Source organism: Drosophila teissieri, chromosome 2R (assembly GCF_016746235.2).
Source record: "Drosophila teissieri strain GT53w chromosome 2R, Prin_Dtei_1.1, whole genome shotgun sequence".
Taxonomy (NCBI): Eukaryota; Metazoa; Arthropoda; class Insecta; order Diptera; family Drosophilidae; genus Drosophila; species Drosophila teissieri.
Window position 1 is genome coordinate 21605830 of NC_053030.1, and position 21852 is coordinate 21627681.

Sequence of the window (21852 nt, forward strand, 5' to 3'; positions counted from 1 at the left end):
GAGCCGCAACACAGTCGACTCTGCAGTCCGAACTGGCTCATTTAATATTTATCCAGCTGAGATTGAAGGGATTATATACATATTATATAGTGTGCAATATGAACTGGCGCAATTGTTTTTCCTCTCTGCCGGCCAAGAATTTTAATTAATGTTTTTGCAAACACCATCGATGCCTCGTCCAAATGCCCCTGTGTCCGCATCCGCGTATTCCAATTTTTGATGCCATGTCCGCTTGCAGGAGCATCAGCATCACAGCATCAACATCAACAAATCCAACCGCAGAACACGACAAATACCACAAAATGTGGTTTTTCCAAATCCGGGTTATCGGGTTATCGCCATCCCGGCTAATTCATGAAAATGTAGTTCTATCGCAAATGGCCAAAATTCACTATTTTAAGAAAGAAATGTATGGTGGTGCTTGTATTTGGTTTATATATGCTGTTTAATTGTGTAATTCTTCCCACTGTGCGTGATCATTAAATGGAATGAACATTTTACAGCCGCCTTAAGAGGTATTTCTTTTCCAACAAGGGAAAACGGCCAAAATGATGATTACATTTGTGTAATTAATTAATGTACGAGGCTCACGTTTACACCTCCTAAAGGAGTCATTGCCAAGAAAGAAAGCAAGTCTCTTAGCTAACGAGTTTGCCACTTTCCCAATCACTTTCCCTGTTTCGTTGTCCCTGATTTCCACGCCAACTCGCTTGCCACGCCCCATTTTCGCGATGGGGCACCGGAAGCTCTAATTGCATCTGATTGCAGTGACACTTTTTCCGCCAACTGACAGCTGCAGCGGCAACAAAACGCTGAAACAGGAGGCGAAGGAGTTATGCCCCGGCTCGGAGGACCAAGTACTGAGTGCCCGTGCATCCGTTCCGTATCCGTTGATTTTCAATCCGCGATATTCCTTTCATGCCCGTTTGCTCCTCCGCCCACTGCTCATCCGCTGCACTGCTCATCCGGAGACAATCGTGAGCGAAATTTAAATGCTGCTGACTTTGCAGCTCACTGAATGACAACTGCACAGCGAGGGGAACAAAAATAATGGAAAAGCAACAAGCGCAGCAAAAAATGTCGATTGAAAATGTTCAATCAGCAAAATGGCATTTCGCTCAAGCAAATTGTCGAAGGCGATTCTTGAAGTGCGGCGCCAGCTCCATAGAAAAGATAAAGTGTTATCCAAACCAAAATACTTATTAAGTTTCTAAAAAGATACAGAGATTAGCTTATAGAACCTAACAACAATTGATTGCATATTGATTTAGACACCTTGCTGTAAAAAACTATATAACCCGTGCTATATCCCAGTTGGGTAGTTTCAGTGCCGTGGACTAAGAGAATATTAATACCTTTTGGTGGAAAGTATATTTTCCATTGCATTTCTCTGGTTTTCCTGTCCGTCAATCCACTCGAACTGCACTACAGATCTGCAATGCATGCCTGTCGCATTAATACAGCGCCATCTACAGTGCGACGGCAGACATCATTATTTTTAAAAATTCAGTCGTTGCATAATAATGAATCCATACGTGTGCCATTGGCTTGGGCCAAAAATTAATGAGTGGGCGTGGACGTGGGCGTGGGCAATTGTGGCACGCACCAAAAACTTGACTGCTTTAAGTTTCGATGCAGCGCCAAAGAGATAAATCAGGTGGAAACTTTTTCAGCGCCAATCCGGGGGAATATATCATGCCAAGATTCTGCGGCCAAAATCCACATGGCGACGGATTAGGCCAGGTCGGTATGAAATACTGTCCTGGGGCGTGAGCAGATTTTCGCCACGAGCTTTATGTGCCACGGCATACACACATACATAAAAGGTGTTGCTTCGCCTGTCTCTTTCGTTTTATGTCCCTCTCTAAATACACACACTCACTCACACACATGCTGGCAAAGGGGACAAGTGCCAGGTGTGTGTGTGCACATTAAAGGCCATAAAAAATTCATAAAATGCATTTCTCGCAGTCCGAAAACCAAACACAAAATACTAAAGCCCCCAGCATGCAAAGTACACAGCACATAAATTGCAAAGCCACATAAATTTCAAATACTTACGTGTACCCTTCAGAGCACCGGAGCACCTAAACTCCCTGCCAGATTATAAACTACCAACCTCATCGCATAATTAAAACACTTGCAAGAACTTAAGGGAATACGTTCATTCGGCTTTTATTGGGCTTATCAAGGGTTGCCCTTTGCTTGATACCATTTAGTTGGCTCTCTTCTGTGAGGAACCTCCCTCACGAAACCCATTGCGGAAACGACGGCGCAGATTCTTGAGGTAGCGCATCCTTCCGGTTCCCTGGGCCTTGCGACCCTTGGCCTTCCGGGACCAGTTGAAGGATCGGGTCTTGGCCGCGGGATAGCCGCACTGGGAGCACTTCGACTTCTGCAGATGATACGACGAGCTGCCGCAGCGGCGACAGATTGTGTGCGTCTTGTTGTGGCGCTTGCCAAAACTGGTCGTTCCCTTGGTCATCTTTCTTCAATGGAGGATGTTATAGATCTTATAGAAGGATGTAATTCGATGCCTGAGTCGAAGGAAGTTCTGCTCTGGAGAACAATGACAAGCGAAAAGAAAGATTCTGGCGATGATAGTTTAAGGATAGCAGCCCAATAAGCTAGTTCCGATTGCAACCAGTCCTAATCGATGATTGAGCTTACAATACTGCAATGCTATAAATCACTATATGCGCCTAAGGGTATGCAATGGATCTTTAGATATGCAATGGATTGCCTTTATGGTTAAATGGGTTTAGGTATGAAATAACCCTACTAAAGTCAAACTTTTAGTTGGTATGATTTTCCGTTTCCCTCGACCATTGTTAACCTAATCGTAAAGCCACTATCACGTGCGTGACATTTGCCAATTGCTGCGAAATTGCGCGCAAATTATACCAATCTGCCGGCGTAATCATTGAAAACTTATCAATTTTTCCCCAGACATTTTCGCTGAGACGGGGACCTTGGAAAAATGAGCGAAAATCAAATATTTATGATATGTTTGAGCAACATTTTGCTGCCGCAGTTGCCTGCGGGAAAAGTAAACTACACATTTTTCCGTTTCGGCTGCATTTTCGTTTGGCTTGGCATTTGGATTTATGTGCGTGCCGTTTGAAAATTCAATTTAATTCTCATTTTTTGCTGCCATCGCGGCCGCTGCTGTGGGATATCCTGTGAATTTTTGAGTCCTTCGCCGCCCTGCTCCTTTGCATATCGAGTAAGTTATGGTTCATCGGGAATCGTGTTAGCTGTGTGGAAATTCAGTTTTCTGTGAGTCAAGCCCAGAGATATTTTCATATTTCATGAATTCAACAGCAGATCATACTATAATCTTACATACATCACATTTTTTAGACATAATTTATTTGCTTTATGAATTTTTTTTGATTTTGGTATGTTTTGGAAAAATATAAGAGAGTTGGAAAAAGGTGCAAACTTCAGTTGAAACGAAATAGCATTAAAGAATCTTATAATCTGTGTTGGCTGCCCCAAAGGTCATTTGCAGTATCGATGACCAGCTTCGTGCCAAATCGAAAGATTCCGGGCCTTCAGCTCGGCATTGTACATCTCAGTTTCGCGTTGAATAAGGTCGACCATCTGAGTGTGTCTCACCCTTTTGATAACTTTTTGCATACATCTGAGTTCCTGGGTAATCGGCACTATCACCGAGTCCATTGGACTGTTTTTTCCGCCGCATTGGCAGGCGAGTTTGGCTGCGAGTCTGGAAAGGGAGAATCTCAATGTTTTGGAACTTTTCCGTAATGTTTGAGTTACTCACATATTCGACATGATGGGTTTGCGTTTTGTATTGTTTGTTTGGTGACAGTTTGATCGATGCTAAATAGAGGTTTGAGTTTTCCCATTTATTTGTATGTATGTTACAAATTGTTATCCAAATGAAACGCATCGTTTTATTTCCCCAGTCATGCACCAACGTGAAATAAATCCTGTTTGTGAATCATGGCATCTCGACTCCTTCACAATCGATAAGCCCTGTTGTTGCTAAAATATGTTGCATTGTTAGCCCGAACAAGCCGCTCCAAGTGCCGCACAGTGTGTCCCAGGATAACGACGAGGACTCCTCGTCCTGGCGCGGTGGCAATGCATTATGCTAAAATGTCTCCGGTTCTGCCTGCCTGTCTATCTGTCCGTCTGTCCGCCCGCCGGAGTTCCAGCTCCTCCGATTCCCATCCCGCAGCCAAAGCCAATGCCCATGCCCATGTCGATTCCGGATCCGGATCCGAATCCGATTGCAATACCCGGATGCTCCGGCAGAGCAATGTCATGGCCCGTTGTTGGATGTCGATGCGGGATTAAATTGCGACTTATGCTAAGCGAACTGTTGGCGAGGGGCAAATTGAATGGAAGCTCGTTTATATTGCTCGAATTGCGGCAAAGTATTGATGCTGTCGCTGGATTTGTCACTGTCGCCGGCATTTCCCTTCCACTTTCCAGCAACCGAAGCGAGGACCAAGTTTATAAATGCCTGCCAATTGACAGTACAAAGGAATCCCGGCCAGGCAACTTCCATTACCAACTGTCTTCTGTTCCTCTGGCAGTGCATGAAACCGCCATGCCTCCTCTAGGATCCCTAACTATAGTGATCTCTATAGTGATTGTTTATGAGCCAAAACTTTATTGAAACTAGTATGCTTCAAAAGGTCTCTAATTAGGATCCATTGTTCTGAATTTCCCACTGAACAAGAACCATAGTGTGAGTGATGACTGAGCTGAGCATAGCGATTAAACGACTACGTTCCATTTTGAAGAGACCCACGACGTAGAAATCATTGCGGTTACTGGCCAGCTGCAGCTGGAAGTTCTCGAACTGAAAAGTGCCGGATTAGAGAAAAGTCGAGAAAAAGGAGAAATTTATATGCTAAACTTACGGCTACCTCCAGTCGGTTGTCCAATTCCCGGCTGAATAGAGTTCGATCTGACAGCACGCGGACTAGTTCATCCTGCTGATCGCGAATGTGAAGACCAATGGTAACGGACAACCAATTATCCATGTAGAAGGAGGCAGTTGACAGGACAATCAGCAAAAGACCCCAATACGTGGAGCCGAATCCTGTGGAGTTGTATAGAATCGCACAGAGGCTAAAGTAGATGGAGCCCATGGTGGAGAAGAAGTACACCAAGCTCATGCTTAAGCTCTGAATCTGGAAGAGCTCCGACATCTCATCCAGTCTGTCCCTCAGAGTGTAATGCCTCTCGGCAATTAGATCCAGCTGGTCTGCCAGCGAGCAGCATCGAATGGAGTAGACTCCACCGCGACGATTGCGAATGGCGCAGGTGCATGCAGCTTCGCGGACCAGGCATCGCAGATCCTGGAGCAGAATCTGGTAGAGCCCAATCACCTGCACCATGGCCAAGTAGTACTGACACACGATCACGTTGAAAATGGTGGTCAGGGTGGCCAGTAGGCCCAGTTTGACCATGAGGTCAGCAGTAATCCGCTTTCGCTGCGCACTCACATCCGATATCGTGTGCAGCGTGTCCGACAGGACGCAGGACACAAACTTAAGGACAATGCTGCGGCGGTACCAGCGCCCTCGAACCACCTGAGGTCTGTCGCGGACCAGGGCTAGTATCTGGTTCCACATCCTAATGAATCGACAACGCTGATACCATCTGGTCAGCAGTGAGAGCAGCACTGCGAAGATGCGAACCGCAGACATGACCAAGAAGAAGTACTCATGCAGATGTCGAGCGGTTCCCAACTCCGATATCAGCGAATCCTGGCGAAGACAGAGCCAAATCAGCAGAGTGATAAGACCTGTATTATGCACTGCTGCATAGATAGTAGTTCTTCGCGTGGCATTGGCTCCTCCCGTCAGCCAATCCACCTCGAAGTTGAACACTCCCACGACAAGACCATAACAGTAGGCAAAGAGCAGAATCGTCCTCACCAAGTCAACCATTGTTCTCCACTGAAATCGAATTACAATCGAGGACTCGGCAATCGGAACATGCGCAGTGCTATGAACATGATTAGGCCTATGGGACAGGATAATTACTGAGTGATTGATTGTGTGAAAAAGAAATTGAATGCACGCTACAGCGTTGAAAATATTATTAAGTATTAATATTATCCATGGTTTTAAAGTTCTGCACGTCGTATTGAATGAGAAGCAGCGAGTGCGTTAAAAGCGAGTTACCCACTGCAAACGATGCTGCACGACCATACTCGAATAGGCCGTAGATACGCAGCTTCAATGGATTCCGCGCCAGGTTCAGAGCAAAGTTCTCAAACTGCAACAATATTCAATTATTCAAATTGGCACTTATTAAGCTAGTTTCGAGCTCTTACAGCCACTTCCAATCGGTGATCCAGTCCTGGCTGAAACAGTGTCCGTCTGCCGAGCAACCCAAGCAACTTATCGTGGGCATCCAGAAGGTAAAACACATTAAACGCGTTCAGCCAGCAGTCGAAGAGGTAGAAGATGAAGTGGGCAATGGCGCAAAGCGGCACGAAAAGAGGCAGGTTATTGCCAAGACTGCCGTACTTGCTGAAGCTGAACACCAGATACGCGGTGCCCAGCATATTGAGATAGTATGTGATGACCAGGCAGACGACTTCGCCTTGGTATGCCGTCGACAAGTTCTCGACGAGCTGCTGCAGATCAGACTGCGACTTGGCTAAGCTCTCCAAGCGATCGGCCAGGCAACAGCACTTGGTCACATAAACGCCACCTGCATTCGGAATCAGCGACTGGGATTCGCTCACAATCGCCTGAAGGTCCTTGTTCAGCAGGACATAGCGACCTCGCACACAGGCGGCGGCAACAAAATACTGCGTGATGATCACATTCAATATGGCCGTCAGACTCAATACGGCCCAAATGCGCAGCGCCAGTGTGATGCTTAGCTGATTCCGCATCATGGCCAAGAACACTATCACTTGCAGTGTCTCGGCGATTGTGGCGCAAAAGAATTTGCTAACGATGCTCCTTCGGCAGTACTGAATAATCGCCGGATTTCTCTGATACAAGCGCCAGAAGGAGTTGAACAGTCTCATGAAGGTCCTGCGTTGCGACCATCGACTGACTAGAGCCAGAAAAACGCATACTACGCGAAAGGCGGCGATGACCAGGAACACGTAGTCGTGAAGGGAATTGGCGTACCTCCAAATGACGGTCACCACATTTCGTCGCAGTGTATGGTAGACGAGTAGGCCAAAAATAAGCACGTGAGTGCTGGCTGCAATGAGCGTTGCTCTTCTGGTGAATTGCGTTTGACCCGTTTTCAAATCAATCTCGAAGTTGATGACGCCGGTCAGCCGTCCGTAGCCATATGCGATTTTCAAACACCATTTTACTAGGTCAGTCATGGCGGAGTACTGAAGTTTGGTTCGCGATTCAGCTCGATTCAGTTCTTCATCTGTGCTGACATCTAGGGCTAATGAGTTGTGGCTTCCAATGATATCGTATCATCTCCAATGATATCGTATCGTTTCCATTTAACTAATGTAATAAACAAACAGAGCACTGACGTCCCAAGTGAAGTTCTCAATCTGCAGGAATAGTTAATTTAATACTCAGCCAGGGATATATTCTAATCCATATACATACGTATGATCGAAAAATAGCTTTTATATGTAAGTATTTATTTTCGTTCACCACTTAATTCCTGCCTAAATCAACAGGCACCACATGACCTACCCACTGGCCAAGGATGTGGGCAAAGTGTTAGCCATCTTGCACTGCATTCCAGCTTGTAGCGAAATTCCGCAGCTCATGGCTTGACAAACATGGCCCTGTTTCGAGAGGACAAAGATGCTGGAGATGCTGTAGATGCTGCAGATTCTGTAGATGCTGCAGATGATGCTGATGTGGCAGAGGCGAGCTGCCATGCCCGCAGAATGTTTGCTCAACACTTATTTTTAGTGAAAGACGCGAAGAAAGGAGGTCTAGGTACAAGCCTCTGAATGCCTAGCTACACGGGGAGAAAAGTATCGATCTCAACTATAAATGGTCAGTCGATACTAATACATGTCAAATAATTGCTATATATTACTCCCCTCTCAGCTGCATAGCTAATGCTCTTTTTACAAATCGCATACTTTATTTTTGCAGTGCACCTGCAGTGGAAACTGAAACTTTGTCGTTCTCGAGAGCATTTTAAACAGCGGATGGCCCTCAGGTCGTCATCTGCGGCTGATGTCGTCGAAAGTCTCGAGAGTTTTGCTATGCTGGGCTGCATCTTATCCATAATGCAGGTTCCGCTTTCGAAATGCACTTTAAATGCACCATGCACCGTGCAACATGCAGCATGCAGCCGGCTAGTTCGCGCTTTAATTGAAAGTTGATGTGGTCGCATTGCGCAGGGAATGCATTTTTATAGTTATGCGTTTGTCATTCTGTCAAATGCCAGGCTGCAACAAAATCCACCGCTGTCGCGGAATTTTGCAACCAACTGGTGTCAGAAAGTGCTGTGAGTTTAGGCGACAAATCAAATTGCAAAAAAGCGCACGCTTTTAACTCAAAAATGCAAACCGCCATGCAATAACGGAAGCGGATGCGTTCAAACTGGTTTCTGATTGTGTGAAAATTCAATGCGGCACTCACTCAGAAACTGTTGCATACTTTGGGGCTTGCGTGTCATAGGAAAATGCACTTCCTCTCGTTGTTAAAAGTTGATTAAGCATTGTGCAGAATTCAAATAAATGCCTCATGGCATTAGTACGTACTCATATGATTCATAGAGGTTCATATATTCATATTAATTTTGATCACCTCCAAAATGACGGAGCAAATTATCTTGAGATGCCTTTGGAATACTACCAACTTCCAAGTTTCAAAAGTCATCTCGAAAGTTTGACTGCCAGAAACTCAGTGCAGACGACATTAATTAATATAAATGAAGCCAGTTTCTAATGTTTGTCCTGGCCCGCGGTGCTAATCACTTAGACCCAAACCCACGACCCGTGGAACATGTCGCGTTTGTGGGATGTCATTAAAAAAAAGGAAGCAAAAGTGCCTCTTACATTACAACCAGTAATTTTCGCGTATTACTCGAGGCTGACTGAGGACCGAGGGCTTTGGCCAAGTGGAAATGAGGAAATGAGGAAACAGTGCGCGGGAATCATATGCACTTAACATGCAATTGCGTGCCACAGACGAGGACAAATTTGCCGGTCTGAAAATGAAAACATTATTCATAAGCAGTAGACGACGCCGCCATCAGCATCGGCATCGGTGGCTTCAAGGAGCCCTGGACTCCCCAGCCAGTGCCACCCAACTGGGGGGCAGGAGCTCCTCCCTGCGTCTGGTCGTCGCTTTCAACTATAACACATAGTATCCGAGCACTAACGAGTCCAGTGCTTGGGTAACTGTAAACTTTACGTGCCCACATTGCCAGTTTGCATACACAACGAAAAAGTTTGCCCCATTACATATTTACAAACTATGAAAGTGAGGAATAATTAATAAACATAAGAATCATTCAATGTTGCTCTGCAATATGAATGACAACGAACAGAACGACAAGCAAAAATACATTTTTGTATGCAATAATTGAAAATGAAATTTATGGCGGGATCACGATTTTTCTCCCACTGCACAATGCCATGGGAATGAGCTACGAGTGGCCTCGTAGCCTCGTCATCTTAGCCGTAATCAGAGGCGATATCAAAATCCCCGTGTGAGTTTCTAATGAACTGGCGTGCCCGGAGTTCCTTGCATTCGGTCCAATTTATTGATCCATAAAGGTGTCAAAATGTTCTCGCACACCCACACACCCGCACCTCTCCATCCATTCCATTCATTCATTCATTGTGAATAATTAGGAAGACGCTTGCGTGTGGCCATCCCTCACCCCCACCCCCGCCACCACCTTTGGCATCAACATAAAAAATCTCATTAGGCCAAATGTGTATCATAATGACTTTCCATTTACCTTTGCCTCCGCCGCACTCGTTTTCCCCTCCGTTTTTTTGGTTTGGGCCCTGTTTGAATTGGGCTAGCTAATTCATTAGAGCAGGTGAGTGAATGGACACGGAGTTGGGTGTACGGATAGGTTTCTTGGGTTAATCATTGACTGAAGATTGGAGTTCGCCCTGAGCAGGTGCTTAAAGAGTTTTATTGACCAGCTATGTCTTAAGTTTTCCTGTAAACCATCCATTTAAATTCCTTTGAAATACGTAGGCGTGCTGACTAGATTCATTTAAATTTTTACTACATAACCAGCGCTTATTTTTCCCAGTTTTTTTTCGTGAAAATTTGGCGTATGTAACTCCATCATCATTAGCAGCCTCCCCTTTTCCCCACCAGGGGGCGTATTCGCTTTAATTACATGCTAATTATCAAAGAATGACTTGGCTGAATCGAGTTGAATGAATTGCATTTCTGCTTGTTATTCGTTCTGTGGCCGTGTGCCCGATTAATTTCCCTAGGAAAATCCATTCTCCCTCAATGGAAAGCAGGAAGTGCAAAAACGGATTAAAGTCTATTTGCGGCCATCTAGAAGCTGGAAACTCGGAGCAAGAAGGAAATTGTCAGCGGTGAGCAACGTTCACAGCCAAATTGGGATCAAGTTGTGGTTGGACTTGGGCTCGAGTTGTCCTTGAGTTCTTGTCGGACATGGCTTCTGTTCGATTTCGATGCTTTTGTGGTCAATGGCCAAGTGTTGGCAAGTTGGCAAGTGGGCGAGTGGGCAAAGGGGGAGTGGGTGGTAGGAAACACCCACTTTAACACCCAGCAAAGGATGCTCGGCGTACCCTTTTCATGCATCGTGTGAAATATGGGGAGCACTCAGAACGAAGAGCGCTCTGCCCGGGGCAACTTTTGTTGTTTGTTGGCCAAATTGTCGTAAATTAGTTTTAACACCTGACCGAGTGGCTTTTCGAGTATCTAGCAGTGTGTGTGTGTGTGAGTGTGTGTGTGGGTTTTCTGATTCACTCTCAACAAGTTTCCTGGCCACTTTGTCTGTGGGCGAACCCTTGCCCCCTCCCTCTACAGTCGAACCTCCCTAATTCGAACTTTCCATTTAGCAAATGCAAAATTTTAGGCAAAGCTCTGATTAGAATTTGGTCTGTGCGGCATCCTAGTCTCACCATTTTAGCATATTGATTGGGTAAGGTGAAAAATAGCAGAAAAATATAATTATGCTGTATTAAAGCGTAGAATTTAATATTTAGAATGCCTACCGTTCTGGGGTTCTGACCTTGCCATTAGGTTTGTGGTTGGAAATAAGTGTAATCGGCTTTGTTTAGCCGTAAACTATGTGCGAACATAGATTTTCAATTAAACTGAATGCGGAAAATGCCTGAAAGTGACTTAAGTAGAAGATGTTCTTGATCGAACTTGCGGTTTGTTGCTGCCCAAGTGGTTTGGTTTTCCTACAACGGTTAGGTTTCAGCCGATGGCAGCTTAAAGTCACTTCCTGGTTTTTCCCTCCGGTGTGCTATTTATGTATTCACATGGAAAATCCATCTGTGCGAGCGATCCCAGCATCTCGATTATGCGCTTTATGCCTCATCATTAATTACAATGTACTCGCCGAGTCTGACTTTCTCAATGACTGACTTTCCTTCGGTTTTGGTGGGTCTTTGCCATTCCATTCCCATTGCCAGTCCCCCTTGTTCCCCTTGTTTTTCCCGTTTTCCATGGCTCTCTGATTTTGGCTCTTCGAGCGCTGAGGTAGCCGCCATTTTCCGGGGTACTCGCATTCACGAGTGTGTGTGTGTGTTTGTGTGCATTTTTCATTTCCGCTTTGCCGCTGCGGCATTTCCGTTCATTTTTCACATATTTTTACGCCGGCGAGACGATGACTCCCCGTGTGCGAGTGTGTGTGTGTGTGTTTGGAAAATGAAAACTCGCCTTTTTTGTCGTGGCTTGCAATTCATTTTTCATGTCACCAGCTCCTTGGGCTCCCCTGTCGCCAGGATTTGCTTTAAGGCTTTCGGTAATCCTTTTAGAAATTACATTTTCGCACCCTCTCATGCGTTGCTTTATGCCTTTCTCGCCCTCCTTTGCCAACTACAATGTTGTCAATACTTTCAACAATGAGATGAGGCATTCACGTTAAGCGTTTCACCTGAGACCCCACATCCCACACGGAAAGAAAGAAAGCTTTCTAGATGCAGTCAAATAGTGACAAATACTTCAAGGCCGTAATGTGTGAGAAACTGGTTTTAATCTTCAGGACAACAGACCCGACACTTTTGCCAGGTGTAGTTAACGCCATGGAATTTCCATGGCCCTTCAAAGTGGAAACTATCTGAGTATTGGCTGCTATTTTGCGCGGTGCAGGGGCTGGAATTTTAGTGCCGGGGTCCTACGGACCTACGGTTCAGCATGAGCCACTGATTTGGGACGGCCCCAAGAAGTCATAAACCACTCAGTGGCCAACTGGAAGTACCACAAATATTTGCCGCTAACCAACTTGCCGCCAGCAAATCCCGCTGTCCTGTTGGTCCGATCTCTGCACATCTCACGTTCGTTTAGTTTGGCTGGTTTTATGTGCTTTACTCTTTCGCCTTTTGATATATGGCCATTGCAGGCTTCGCTTTTCCACGTTTCCACCTTTCCAAATTGCCTTTTTGCACAGGTAGCCCGGTGTCTGCGTGTGTGTGTGTGTGTAAAACCGAAAGTGCTGCCATTTATTTTATTGCCACCTCAAGAGGAGCAGCAACTTCAGCTGTCCGGCGATGAGTAAAAACTTTGAAAGCTGCCATAAAATAAACTGCGACCGAACAAAACTCGCTCAAAACACAAAAAAAAAAGAAAAGGAGATGCGAAAAAATTGAGAAGAAAAGAAAAGTGACCCAAATGTTGTATTTTTACAGTATTTGGATTTGTGCAGCGTTTCGTGTGTTTTTATGATGGGATTTTAACGAAATTTGCTTGTCTGGCGCGGCGATTGAATGGCTTAGAAAAACCAAAAGGAATAAAACCCATCGCCATCGCCATCTGATGCCTGGCGAGTTGATGCACTGGCTCAAGGCTGGCTGAGATGGGTTTTTGTGTCACCTGGAATGTCGTAATGGGCAGCTTATTAGTGGCAATCAGGTGCAGTTGGCAGGGGATTGTCTTGGCATTGGCATGCATGCTTTTCCTTTGGATTTCCGAGCCAGATGAGATCAAATTAATTATACTACGTATTGCATACTCATACCATTTCCCATTCATTTTTCGATTATCCCCATTCTTGTGCCTTTTTATGCCACTTTTCATGCGACTTTTAAGCCAAGGCAAAAAGTTCGAGATGAGTCGTCCTTTCAGGCTAATGAATTTGTTAAACTTTCGGCCAACAAAAACGATGCGCCAAAAAAGCTAAAAAGCCAAAGTTCTGCACTGATTCACTTGACTTTATACGGCATAAATATTAGTTATATGAGCACTCGCACACAACACCACACAGTACTACTCATAACCCAAAACAAAAAAAGGGAAACAATTTGATGGTTTTTGTGGCCAAGTTGGTGCGCCAGCTCATGGGATTATTGAGTGTAGACAAAAGGGGCGGAGCAGCTTGCTTAACAATTTAGAAGGCCCTAATTGACAGCATTAGGATTGTGGAAAATTGACAGGCCCCCGAGTCGAGGCTCATAAGTATGCTTTAAAATGTTCTCGGTTAGTTTTCCTTCTCCTCGCCAGCTGAAACATTTACAAATATTTTATGAGCACTTAACTTGGGACACTCACGCCCCTGGATATAGAAAGTGTGGATCCGATGGGGAATGGTGGGGAATGGTGAGGAATGGAGAGTGTTTGGGGGCTGAGACACGCAATAAAAAGTCAACAACGGCCTGACAGTGGGCGGGTGGGTATGTAGGTGTGGCTCTGGCGGGATGTATCAGTGGCACCATCGGTGTGCCACATCCAACTGGGAACCATCTCGGCGGCGGAGGGAGGCGAAGGCGATGCCTTAGTCAGGACAAAAGTTGTGCGTGATGCTGCTGGCGGTGATGACGATGCAGCATGACATGTTTGCCAAGTCCCAAATTAAATCAATTTAATAAGCTGTCAATAATGCCGAGTAGCGAGGGACAACGCCAAAGTAGCGTAAAGTGAAGCGAAGTTAGTTGAAGTGTTTAGCACAATAGAATTCACAGATTGGGAAATTTAAGTGACGTTCCATGGAAAACACAAAAATATCACAGTAAGAGTTTAAATGAATATAAAACTCTAGGTTACTAATAATTGCACCATAAATATTTCCGCTCATTTATCAAGCATCTGCTGAATGTAAATAGCTGTGAATACACTTGGCCAAGCGCGTTTATTAAGGACAGGTGTCAATTTAATTAGCTTTGAGGGCATTAACATAAGTTGCAGTCATACATGCATAAATACATTAGGCTGCGTCTATTAATAGAAACGTCTAACGTCTTTCCTCTCAGGTACCCAAAAATATTTGGGTTCATGAAACTCCATTTCGATTCCCAATTTATTCAGCTTGGAGTATAGGCTTTAAGCTGGGCTGCAAAACTGGAGGAGGAAAGTCGAAGGGCAAATCTTTTCGAGGTGAGGGCGTATGTGTCTTCATGGCAACGTACGATATTATTCCTTATCTCGGGACAAACGTGATGTTCCACCAATGGCCGAGTTGCCCATCCTCGCATCGTCCTGTTGCGATTTCCATAACTATAAATATCGATTACCAGTACAGCCAGGCATTGCCCCGAGTTCTTAAAGTCGCCTTTCGACTCACCCACACAGGAAAGGATACAGAAAACCTTTTGCATATATTAAAACTTCAACTTAATGTTACATTTTCAACGGAGGTATGCATATTTTACCGGGTTCCCAGCTAGTTTCTAAGTTTCAGCAATCTCTGACAGGGAAATGCCCGTTTGCATTAGCGACGTTGCACTGTACGCCCACATAGGCAAAGCCGCCCACACATGCGAAGTACCTCAATGGGAAGCAACTTGAGGCTGTCATTGTTCTCTTCCTCTGCTACTTTCCTTTTGCCACTTTCTCCGCCTCGTATCTGTGAGGCTTTTGCTTTTGCTTTTGTTTTTATGCGCCAGCTATTGCCTTTCCCCTGTTAGCCCGCTCACACTTTCACCTGCCTTATTTCTCTCTTTGACAAATAAATTGACATGCCACATTGCGATAGCGACGAATAAAATTCTCGCATAAACTCGCAATCGCACTCCCACACTGACACCTACACCCACACTTATGCATTCCCAAGCAGAAGATGGGAATTTTGGACTATGAGGTAAATATCTTTACGTTTCTGCGCTTCCCTACTGTTTAGGCGGCATTAAATAAATAATTGATAGGACATAAGGAGTAATCACACTAATATAGCTGTGATTTAGTAATTGGCAGAAATGCTAGATACTACTAGTTTAATGTATTATTTGTATTTATTGCTAAAGAGGTACATCCTAATTATAACGACCATTAATTATAAGTACTACTTTTTAAAAATATATATATTCTTATGTTTAAGATTTGATTTCTCTTAGATTCAAGATTTAACGGAGCTTTAAACTGCTTAATTAACAGTTTCCTTTAATTTTTTACCCCATGCTGGAAGTTAGGGTATAGACTTCGTCCATATGAAGCTGACGTGTATCGACATCGACGCCGTTTAGAGGCGACATCTGAAGGTTGCTCCGGCCAGAATGGTGCGTGAGTTCTCGGCCCAACCCTCCTTTCGTTGGAAGCCCACTTTCTCCGCCCTTTCACCTGCTTTCTAACTGCGTTCTTTCTTCCGCAACGAAAACAATGAAATGTCAGGCACGTACGAAAGAAATTCGTTTACTTCGACTGTTTTCCTTTTTTCCCGTCCGTTTCCTCCACTCCTTTTCCCGCCACTCTTTTTGTCCATTCGAGGAATTTGTTTACCCTAACAAAGGTTACTCACCTTTTGCTTTTTCAGTAGTGCTGCCCAAACATTTTAATAAATGTTGCATCTCAGGAATATATAAACAATTTATAATATTTTCTATTTCATTGTCTGGTTATCCCTGAGAAATCAACTTTTTCGATAGGGTATTTCTGGTTCACCTGGTCGATTTCCCCAGAGGTTTTCCCATTTTTTCCCGACCAGCTTGGCGAATTTGACGGGCAACGTGAATGTCGGCGGCAGGAAAGAAAATAAATATGCCACAATATGTTAACGACAAGTCTGCCTTGGCCTCCAGTCACCTGCCACGCCCCCTTGCCGCGCCCCGCCCCCCGGCATTAGCACTTTCGGCTGCCTCCGCTAGGTGAACTACGTGCCAAGTTATACTTTTGGCTCTGACTGTAAATAAATATTATTAAAGCGACACTAAAAAATTGTATTCGATTATTCAGCAAGTGCTAAGATAAATGAATGGCCATGGGACTGGTGGAAATGGGTGAGTGGCTTACCACGAATTATGTGCAATAAATGGAATGTGACAGCATAAATCATTACAGCAGATAGCTCTGTTTTCCCGGTACTGTGTGTGTTTGTGTGTTTGGGTGAGTGTGTGGGAGTCCTTTTCGATTCTCGTTTGGCCCGAAAGTACGCAATCATTTTTCAATAAGCCGTATTAGCTTGTCAGCCAACAGATGGCGTTGCGTAGTAGCCCGTTGTAAACACATGCAGCTACATTGATCAGCATATCAATGCTCCAAATGGGAAAAACATTCAAATATTGTCTCCGTTACGAAATCGCCGGCGGTCGTTTGGGCCTGCCTGTCAGTTGTAATTCGATCGGTCGACGGAGTTCATTGTAGGCGGTGTTCCCGGTAACGATATCTCATTAAACTGAATCGCTTGTTTCAGGTAAACAGCTTTTACCAAAGGAAATTACACTTTCAGGACTTAATTGCATTCCTCTGCTGCGACTTACCATACTTATAAAGGTGTGTCAGGGGTTTGTAATGGGTTGTTTTAATGCATTCTTTTAAGCACCATCAAAAGTCGCTTGGGATTGTGCTGGGAAATCACTTCTAGAACTAGTTATCGCGCCATTTTCCATTTGGACGAAGAGTGAAGGGACAAATTGCAATCACAACGTCCGCCTATTTGCGAGGACGATGCAGTTGCCAATTGCCGAAAAGGCTCCGCAACGGTTGCCAATAACTTTGGCAATCAAGCCGGACTTCCACTGCGCTGCCCGAAAGCGGCCATAATTACAAGTTAATGGTGTCCGCGTGTAAGCTGTTCTCAAGTTGGCCGAAGTACTGCGCCCTGTTGGTAATAACTTTATTAATTACATCCTCGGACTTGGCAGGACACTCGCAAGGACCTCGGCGTCCCTTTTGCGTTCCTGGGCAACAGCTGGCCTCCTTCGGCTCTTGTGTGCGCCTTATTAATTTATTCAATTTCCCCTTTTTACGGCCTCCCCAAGTAAATTAGCAGCTGAAAGTGCTTTCAGTACCTCTCTCTCTGCTACTTCATTTCCCTTTCGGCAGGAAAGTGTGGCAAGTGAGCCCTGAACTTTAAATGACTTCCATTTATGCACTTCTAATCTCATTTTTTGGTGGAAAGTATAATACTATATAAGCAATTTGTGAATATTGAGTGTAAAGGTTTCATGTATATCTGATCACAAGACATTGGTTTGAGAGGTTTAACTGAGCGGTGAAAAGGATTTTCCTCTCCTTGTGATAGGAAGCACTAGTCATATCCACATAAATCACCGACAACTGTTCTTCAAAGGCGGCTTCGCATCAAAGACCGCCGACTGGCGCCTAAGCTCTGGTTTTGGGCCCCCGGGTCCAACTTTCCTCTCCACTGACTAAATGCCCACCAGCCTGTTCACATATGGCAACTATTTGCCCGCAAATTGGTATAAATGATGGTGGATTACGCCAAATGCTCTCCATAAATAAGGATTCCCAATGTAAGGGGAATGGGGAATGGGAGATAGAAATCAACCAAAACAAACTATACTCTTTTATCGAAGTTTCTTAGATAACAGCCTCTTAATAAAATGGATTATATGCTGCATATTAAATGTAAGCATAGGAAAACATTTTGTAATGGAGCAACCTCTTTGTATCTAAACTTCTGTTCAATATTAAGTTAACAAAACATCACAAATAATATTGTGATATGGCAAATTGTTTAACAATTTAATGAAGAAATATGTGTACCCTTAGCCAAGAAGGGTGTGTACAAAACCCAAGGCGAAAATTTCCCAAGGAAGGCCAGGAAAAGCAAAACGCAGAAAAGTAGGCAATGATTTTTATTAATTGATAAGCATTTGCAACAAGTTGCACAGACACAAGGGTAAACACAAGCACACACACACACCACGTGCGTATGTGTTCGAGTGAAAAGTCCTTCTGGCCGAACTCGTTTCATATTTGAGGTAGGATTTATCATATCAGATCATCGCATTGCGATAGGGTCCATGAGGACTTTGTGAGAATCTAGAACACGAGCTGAAAGGAAAAGCAAGGCGGGGCAAAGGACGAGGATACTAGAAAAGCTACATCAAAGCAAGTGGAATTTAAGGTCCAAAATAGCTGAGAGGGGGTTAAAAATAACCTTTTAAATGGTAGCTGGGAAATGTACAGAGGCTTTCTAACAAATGTGCCTCCAACTACGATGTATGCGTTTAATTAACGGGATGAACGGAACCATAACGAAGATAATTAATAATTTTTGCCAACTAATTAATAGAAATATGCCAAACTTCCGCGAGGCATTCACGGCTGACTAATTTGCAAAGCTAACAAAGAGCGGGAGTAAAGCGAAGGAGAAAAAATGCATTCTTCAAACTTGCTCAATACGAAAAAAAAGACAAGTATTTACTCCTTAAAACTTTCTGTCGAAGTTTGCGCTTTTCCGGCCCCCATAAGGCAGGGAATATGGTAAGCAGAGGGCCAAGAAAAATGTGCACTTGTCAGCAGAAGAAAAGCGCCAAAAGAAGGAAAGCAGCGAAGAAATCAAGGCAGCCCTAAGAGACTTCAACTCGAACCAAGCCAAACAAAACTGCAGTTGAAATCATTAAAAAAATGAAAGCGTAATTGATAAAGGGAATGCGGGCTGGTGCTGGCAAAATAAGAATTACGACAAAAAATGCGAAATAAGTGGGGGCATGAGATGCCGCAAGTCTGCAGCGATGACATCGTTAAAAGTCTACGAAAGTACACTTCTCATGGAGTACGCCTTCACCAATGAGTTTCCCCCCTGAGTTTCAACAGTTTCCCCTGTTTTCCCAGTCTCTCGCACAGCTTTTCTCTCTCTCAAGTGACTATTCAAGTGCCGAATTAGTGGCCACAAATTGGCCCGACTTCGGCTGAAAAGCAGGAAAAGCGAGCCGGGGGCAAAGATTCATTGCAGCCGACGAAAGATTAAGGAATGTGTGGTTAACTGTTAGCAATCTTGGTGAATTCAGCTCCAACTCACACTGCCCCGGAAAAGCTTCTTGTAAAATGCAAATGAGGGAAATATTTTGCCTGCGCTCTCGTCTACGACGAACTGAGTTATTTGAGCAAACCAAAACGCCATTTTGTGGGTATTTCCCTGGGAAACAAAAGGCATTCGCTGCACTAAAGCACTACTGACCCCCAAAAAGGACCCCTTCAACCTTTTCCACGGTACTTAAACCGAACTAACAAAAAGTTCGCTTTATTTTTCCCTTCTATTTGACTTCGTCTCAGCCAGAGAAAAACTGTAAGGATGGGGCGGTGGTGGTGGAAGATCCTTCGCTGCATAGGGCATTTGCATAAGTTGCTGTTAAGCTAAGCCCAGCCCCGAACTTTTTTCGCAACTAAAATTTTTGTTTTCGCAATTGTGGTGAAAAAGCGGCGGGCGCAAATTAAATCGTCAGTGGCGAATGGAATAAAATGGAAAAGTTTCTGGGTGAAAAAATATTTGGTCGACTGGGTTTGCATATCCACAGCAATTGAGTGAAGTAAAGTTGAAAGATGTTTTAGCATTTGAAGTTTCCCCAAAGAAAAGCACAAGTTTGCCATATAAATCAATACAACACTTTTCATTCTATTTTTCCGGCCTGCAGTTGTTTTCAATCAAATTCAAATGCCATACATTAAATTACTGATCTGCTGGAACACTTTTATTTGTGTTCCACTGGTTGGAGATGTATCCATATATAAATAAACAAAGTTTTGGTCTAATTAAACATAGCATAACAGATCCTGTCGGCGAAAGTGTCCAACAAAAACCGGGTGGTGAGAGGAAAGTTTTCCACTTTCCGTTGATAAGATAGCAATCCGCCCTGTCAATGCCAAGTTCAAGTGGCTCCACCCTTCCCAGAAAGGGTAAACAGTATAAAACAATGGAATCGGAGGGAAAAGTGTTAGCAAGGCGGGATACCAATCTATATATATAACAATGAAGACGGAAACTTTTTGCTTATTTTTATGTGTTCACATTATTTTCTGCTGCTGTTTGCACTTTATTAGGTTTTGACAAACGGAAGGACTTTCCTTTCAGGACTTTCTTTCTCGGTTTTTTTCCCGCTCTCCTTGGCCGGCTGACATATGAATATGCTGTGTGGAAGGGCGTTGATTGCCGTTTGGCCAAATTATGTTGCTTGGGGGGCCAACAACAAGTGCCAAGATCGTAAAGTTGAGCCAAGAACTTTCCTTCGGACTCCCTCCCTCCCCCCAAAGAGGAAGTAAATTTGTGGCGCCGAAGCGGGTCAATAAAGTTCCGGCATCGCCATCTTCCGTTTCCGGCTGGAGTTTAATTTTCTGGTTTATTTTTGTGCCTTCATTTCGGGCTGCTGGCGCGGAGGAAATCAATAGCGGCGCATTTATTATTCAACGGCAAACAAGAAACTCAAAATCCACTCAAATTCCACCCCCCGCCCAAAAGTCTGCCTTCTTCTTTTCGTGTGTATCCCACACTCAAGGCCGTCGCCGGTCGGGCCAAGGTTGCCACAAATTAAAATTATAAAAAGAAATCATGTATACGCATTACGTATAAATAAATTCATACTTGAGCGATACTTGTACTTGTGCTTCTGCTTCTGCTTGTGCTTCTGCCTGTGCTTGTGTTTGTGAGCGATTTTCGAGGGGCTGGCTCAAAGTCACGCGATTGTGGCCCAAAGTCAAGTGCCTTGCACAAGTTGGTTCACTCTGCCCCAGCTCGCCTGACTCTTCGAGTGCGTTTTCCATTTAATTACTGTTTTGTGCCGGCCTCCATTGCTTCCATTGCTTCCATTCCTTCCACTCGCCCTTCTGGCTTTTTACCAGTAATTATATTTGCAACTTGGCCCAATCAGTCGGACGTGATGTAACGGCCAAAAGTTATTTTTGTTCTATTGATTGGTTTTCAATTAAAGTCCTTCGGGGCCTTCTCTCTTTTATTTCCCTCGCTATATGGCCAGTCCGGTCTGTTTTCTTTGTTTTGATTATTTCCTATAACCTTTTCATAACACTTTTAATTCAATAATAACTGAAGCAAATTTACAAGATACTAGTTCAAAAAGTGAGATTTTGGGAAATATATTGCTAGTGATATAAGCCATAAAACTAAAACCAAATATTAAAAAAGGTTTGCCAACAAATATTGAACGTTTATGCCAAGATTTGTATTACTTTACACAGATGTATTTTCGGATATTTTTTCACATATAGACATATCCGAATATTTACTTAAAGATTAAATATTAAAGCTGGCACAGTATATTTGGGCAAATTATGGAATTTTTTTGCGCACTGACCTAAAATTGAACTGAGTTGTTAGCCCAAAAACTGTACCATGAAGACAGTTTCCATCGGAGCAAACTCCGCCATACATGGAGAGGTAATTGACTTTGAAATGAGCTCCCCTTGGCTGGAGCCTCAGATGCATAATCCACTTACCCCTGGACATTTTGGGGCAATCAAAGGTGCCTGCAACATGTTGGCTTGGAGTGCCTCCAAGCAGCCAGCCAGACACTGAATTCAGTCATTATGAGGTTGGGGAGCCTTAATATCCGAACAC

At 44.1% G+C, this 21852-nt stretch overlaps 4 protein-coding genes across 4 annotated transcripts; all 4 read right to left on the minus strand.

The window, feature by feature from the left end:
- Window positions 1–2150: 2150 nt before the first annotated feature.
- LOC122613269 (probable 60S ribosomal protein L37-B) lies at window positions 2151–2582 on the minus strand. The gene has a single exon (XM_043787365.1). It carries the CDS (start codon window positions 2483–2485, stop codon window positions 2216–2218), a length of 270 nt encoding a protein of 89 aa, XP_043643300.1. The 5' UTR covers window positions 2486–2582; the 3' UTR covers window positions 2151–2215.
- Window positions 2583–3390: 808 nt separating this feature from the next.
- LOC122613270 lies at window positions 3391–3869 on the minus strand. The gene is made up of 2 exons (XM_043787366.1): window positions 3788–3869; window positions 3391–3730 (listed from the first exon to the last, which is right to left on the minus strand). The coding sequence occupies exons 1-2, from the start codon at window positions 3796–3798 to the stop codon at window positions 3505–3507; spliced, it is 237 nt and encodes a 78-aa protein (XP_043643301.1). The 5' UTR covers window positions 3799–3869; the 3' UTR covers window positions 3391–3504.
- Window positions 3870–4678: 809 nt separating this feature from the next.
- Window positions 4679–5933, minus strand: LOC122613266 (putative gustatory receptor 59c). Its single transcript, XM_043787362.1, has 2 exons — window positions 4899–5933; window positions 4679–4837 (listed from the first exon to the last, which is right to left on the minus strand). Exons 1-2 carry the CDS (start codon window positions 5931–5933, stop codon window positions 4679–4681), a joined length of 1194 nt encoding a protein of 397 aa, XP_043643297.1.
- Window positions 5934–6087: 154 nt separating this feature from the next.
- Window positions 6088–7342, minus strand: LOC122614524 (putative gustatory receptor 59d). Its single transcript, XM_043789086.1, has 2 exons — window positions 6323–7342; window positions 6088–6264 (listed from the first exon to the last, which is right to left on the minus strand). The coding sequence occupies exons 1-2, from the start codon at window positions 7340–7342 to the stop codon at window positions 6088–6090; spliced, it is 1197 nt and encodes a 398-aa protein (XP_043645021.1).
- Between the last annotated feature and the right edge of the window lie 14510 nt (window positions 7343–21852).

What these genes read in the sequence shown, in the direction of transcription:
- LOC122613266 (XM_043787362.1), bottom strand. Translation starts at nt 5,933, where the DNA reads ATGGTTGACTTGGTGAGGACGATTCTGCTCTTTGCCTACTGTTATGGT. An exon ending in ACAACCGACTGGAGGTAGCC is followed by an intron (nt 4,838 to 4,898) that starts GTAAGTTTAGCA and finishes GGCACTTTTCAG; the next exon opens with TTCGAGAACTTCCAGCTGCA.
- LOC122614524 (XM_043789086.1), bottom strand. Translation starts at nt 7,342, where the DNA reads ATGACTGACCTAGTAAAATGGTGTTTGAAAATCGCATATGGCTACGGA. An exon ending in ATCACCGATTGGAAGTGGCT is followed by an intron (nt 6,265 to 6,322) that starts GTAAGAGCTCGA and finishes ATATTGTTGCAG; the next exon opens with TTTGAGAACTTTGCTCTGAA.
- LOC122613269 (XM_043787365.1), bottom strand. Translation starts at nt 2,485, where the DNA reads ATGACCAAGGGAACGACCAGTTTTGGCAAGCGCCACAACAAGACGCAC.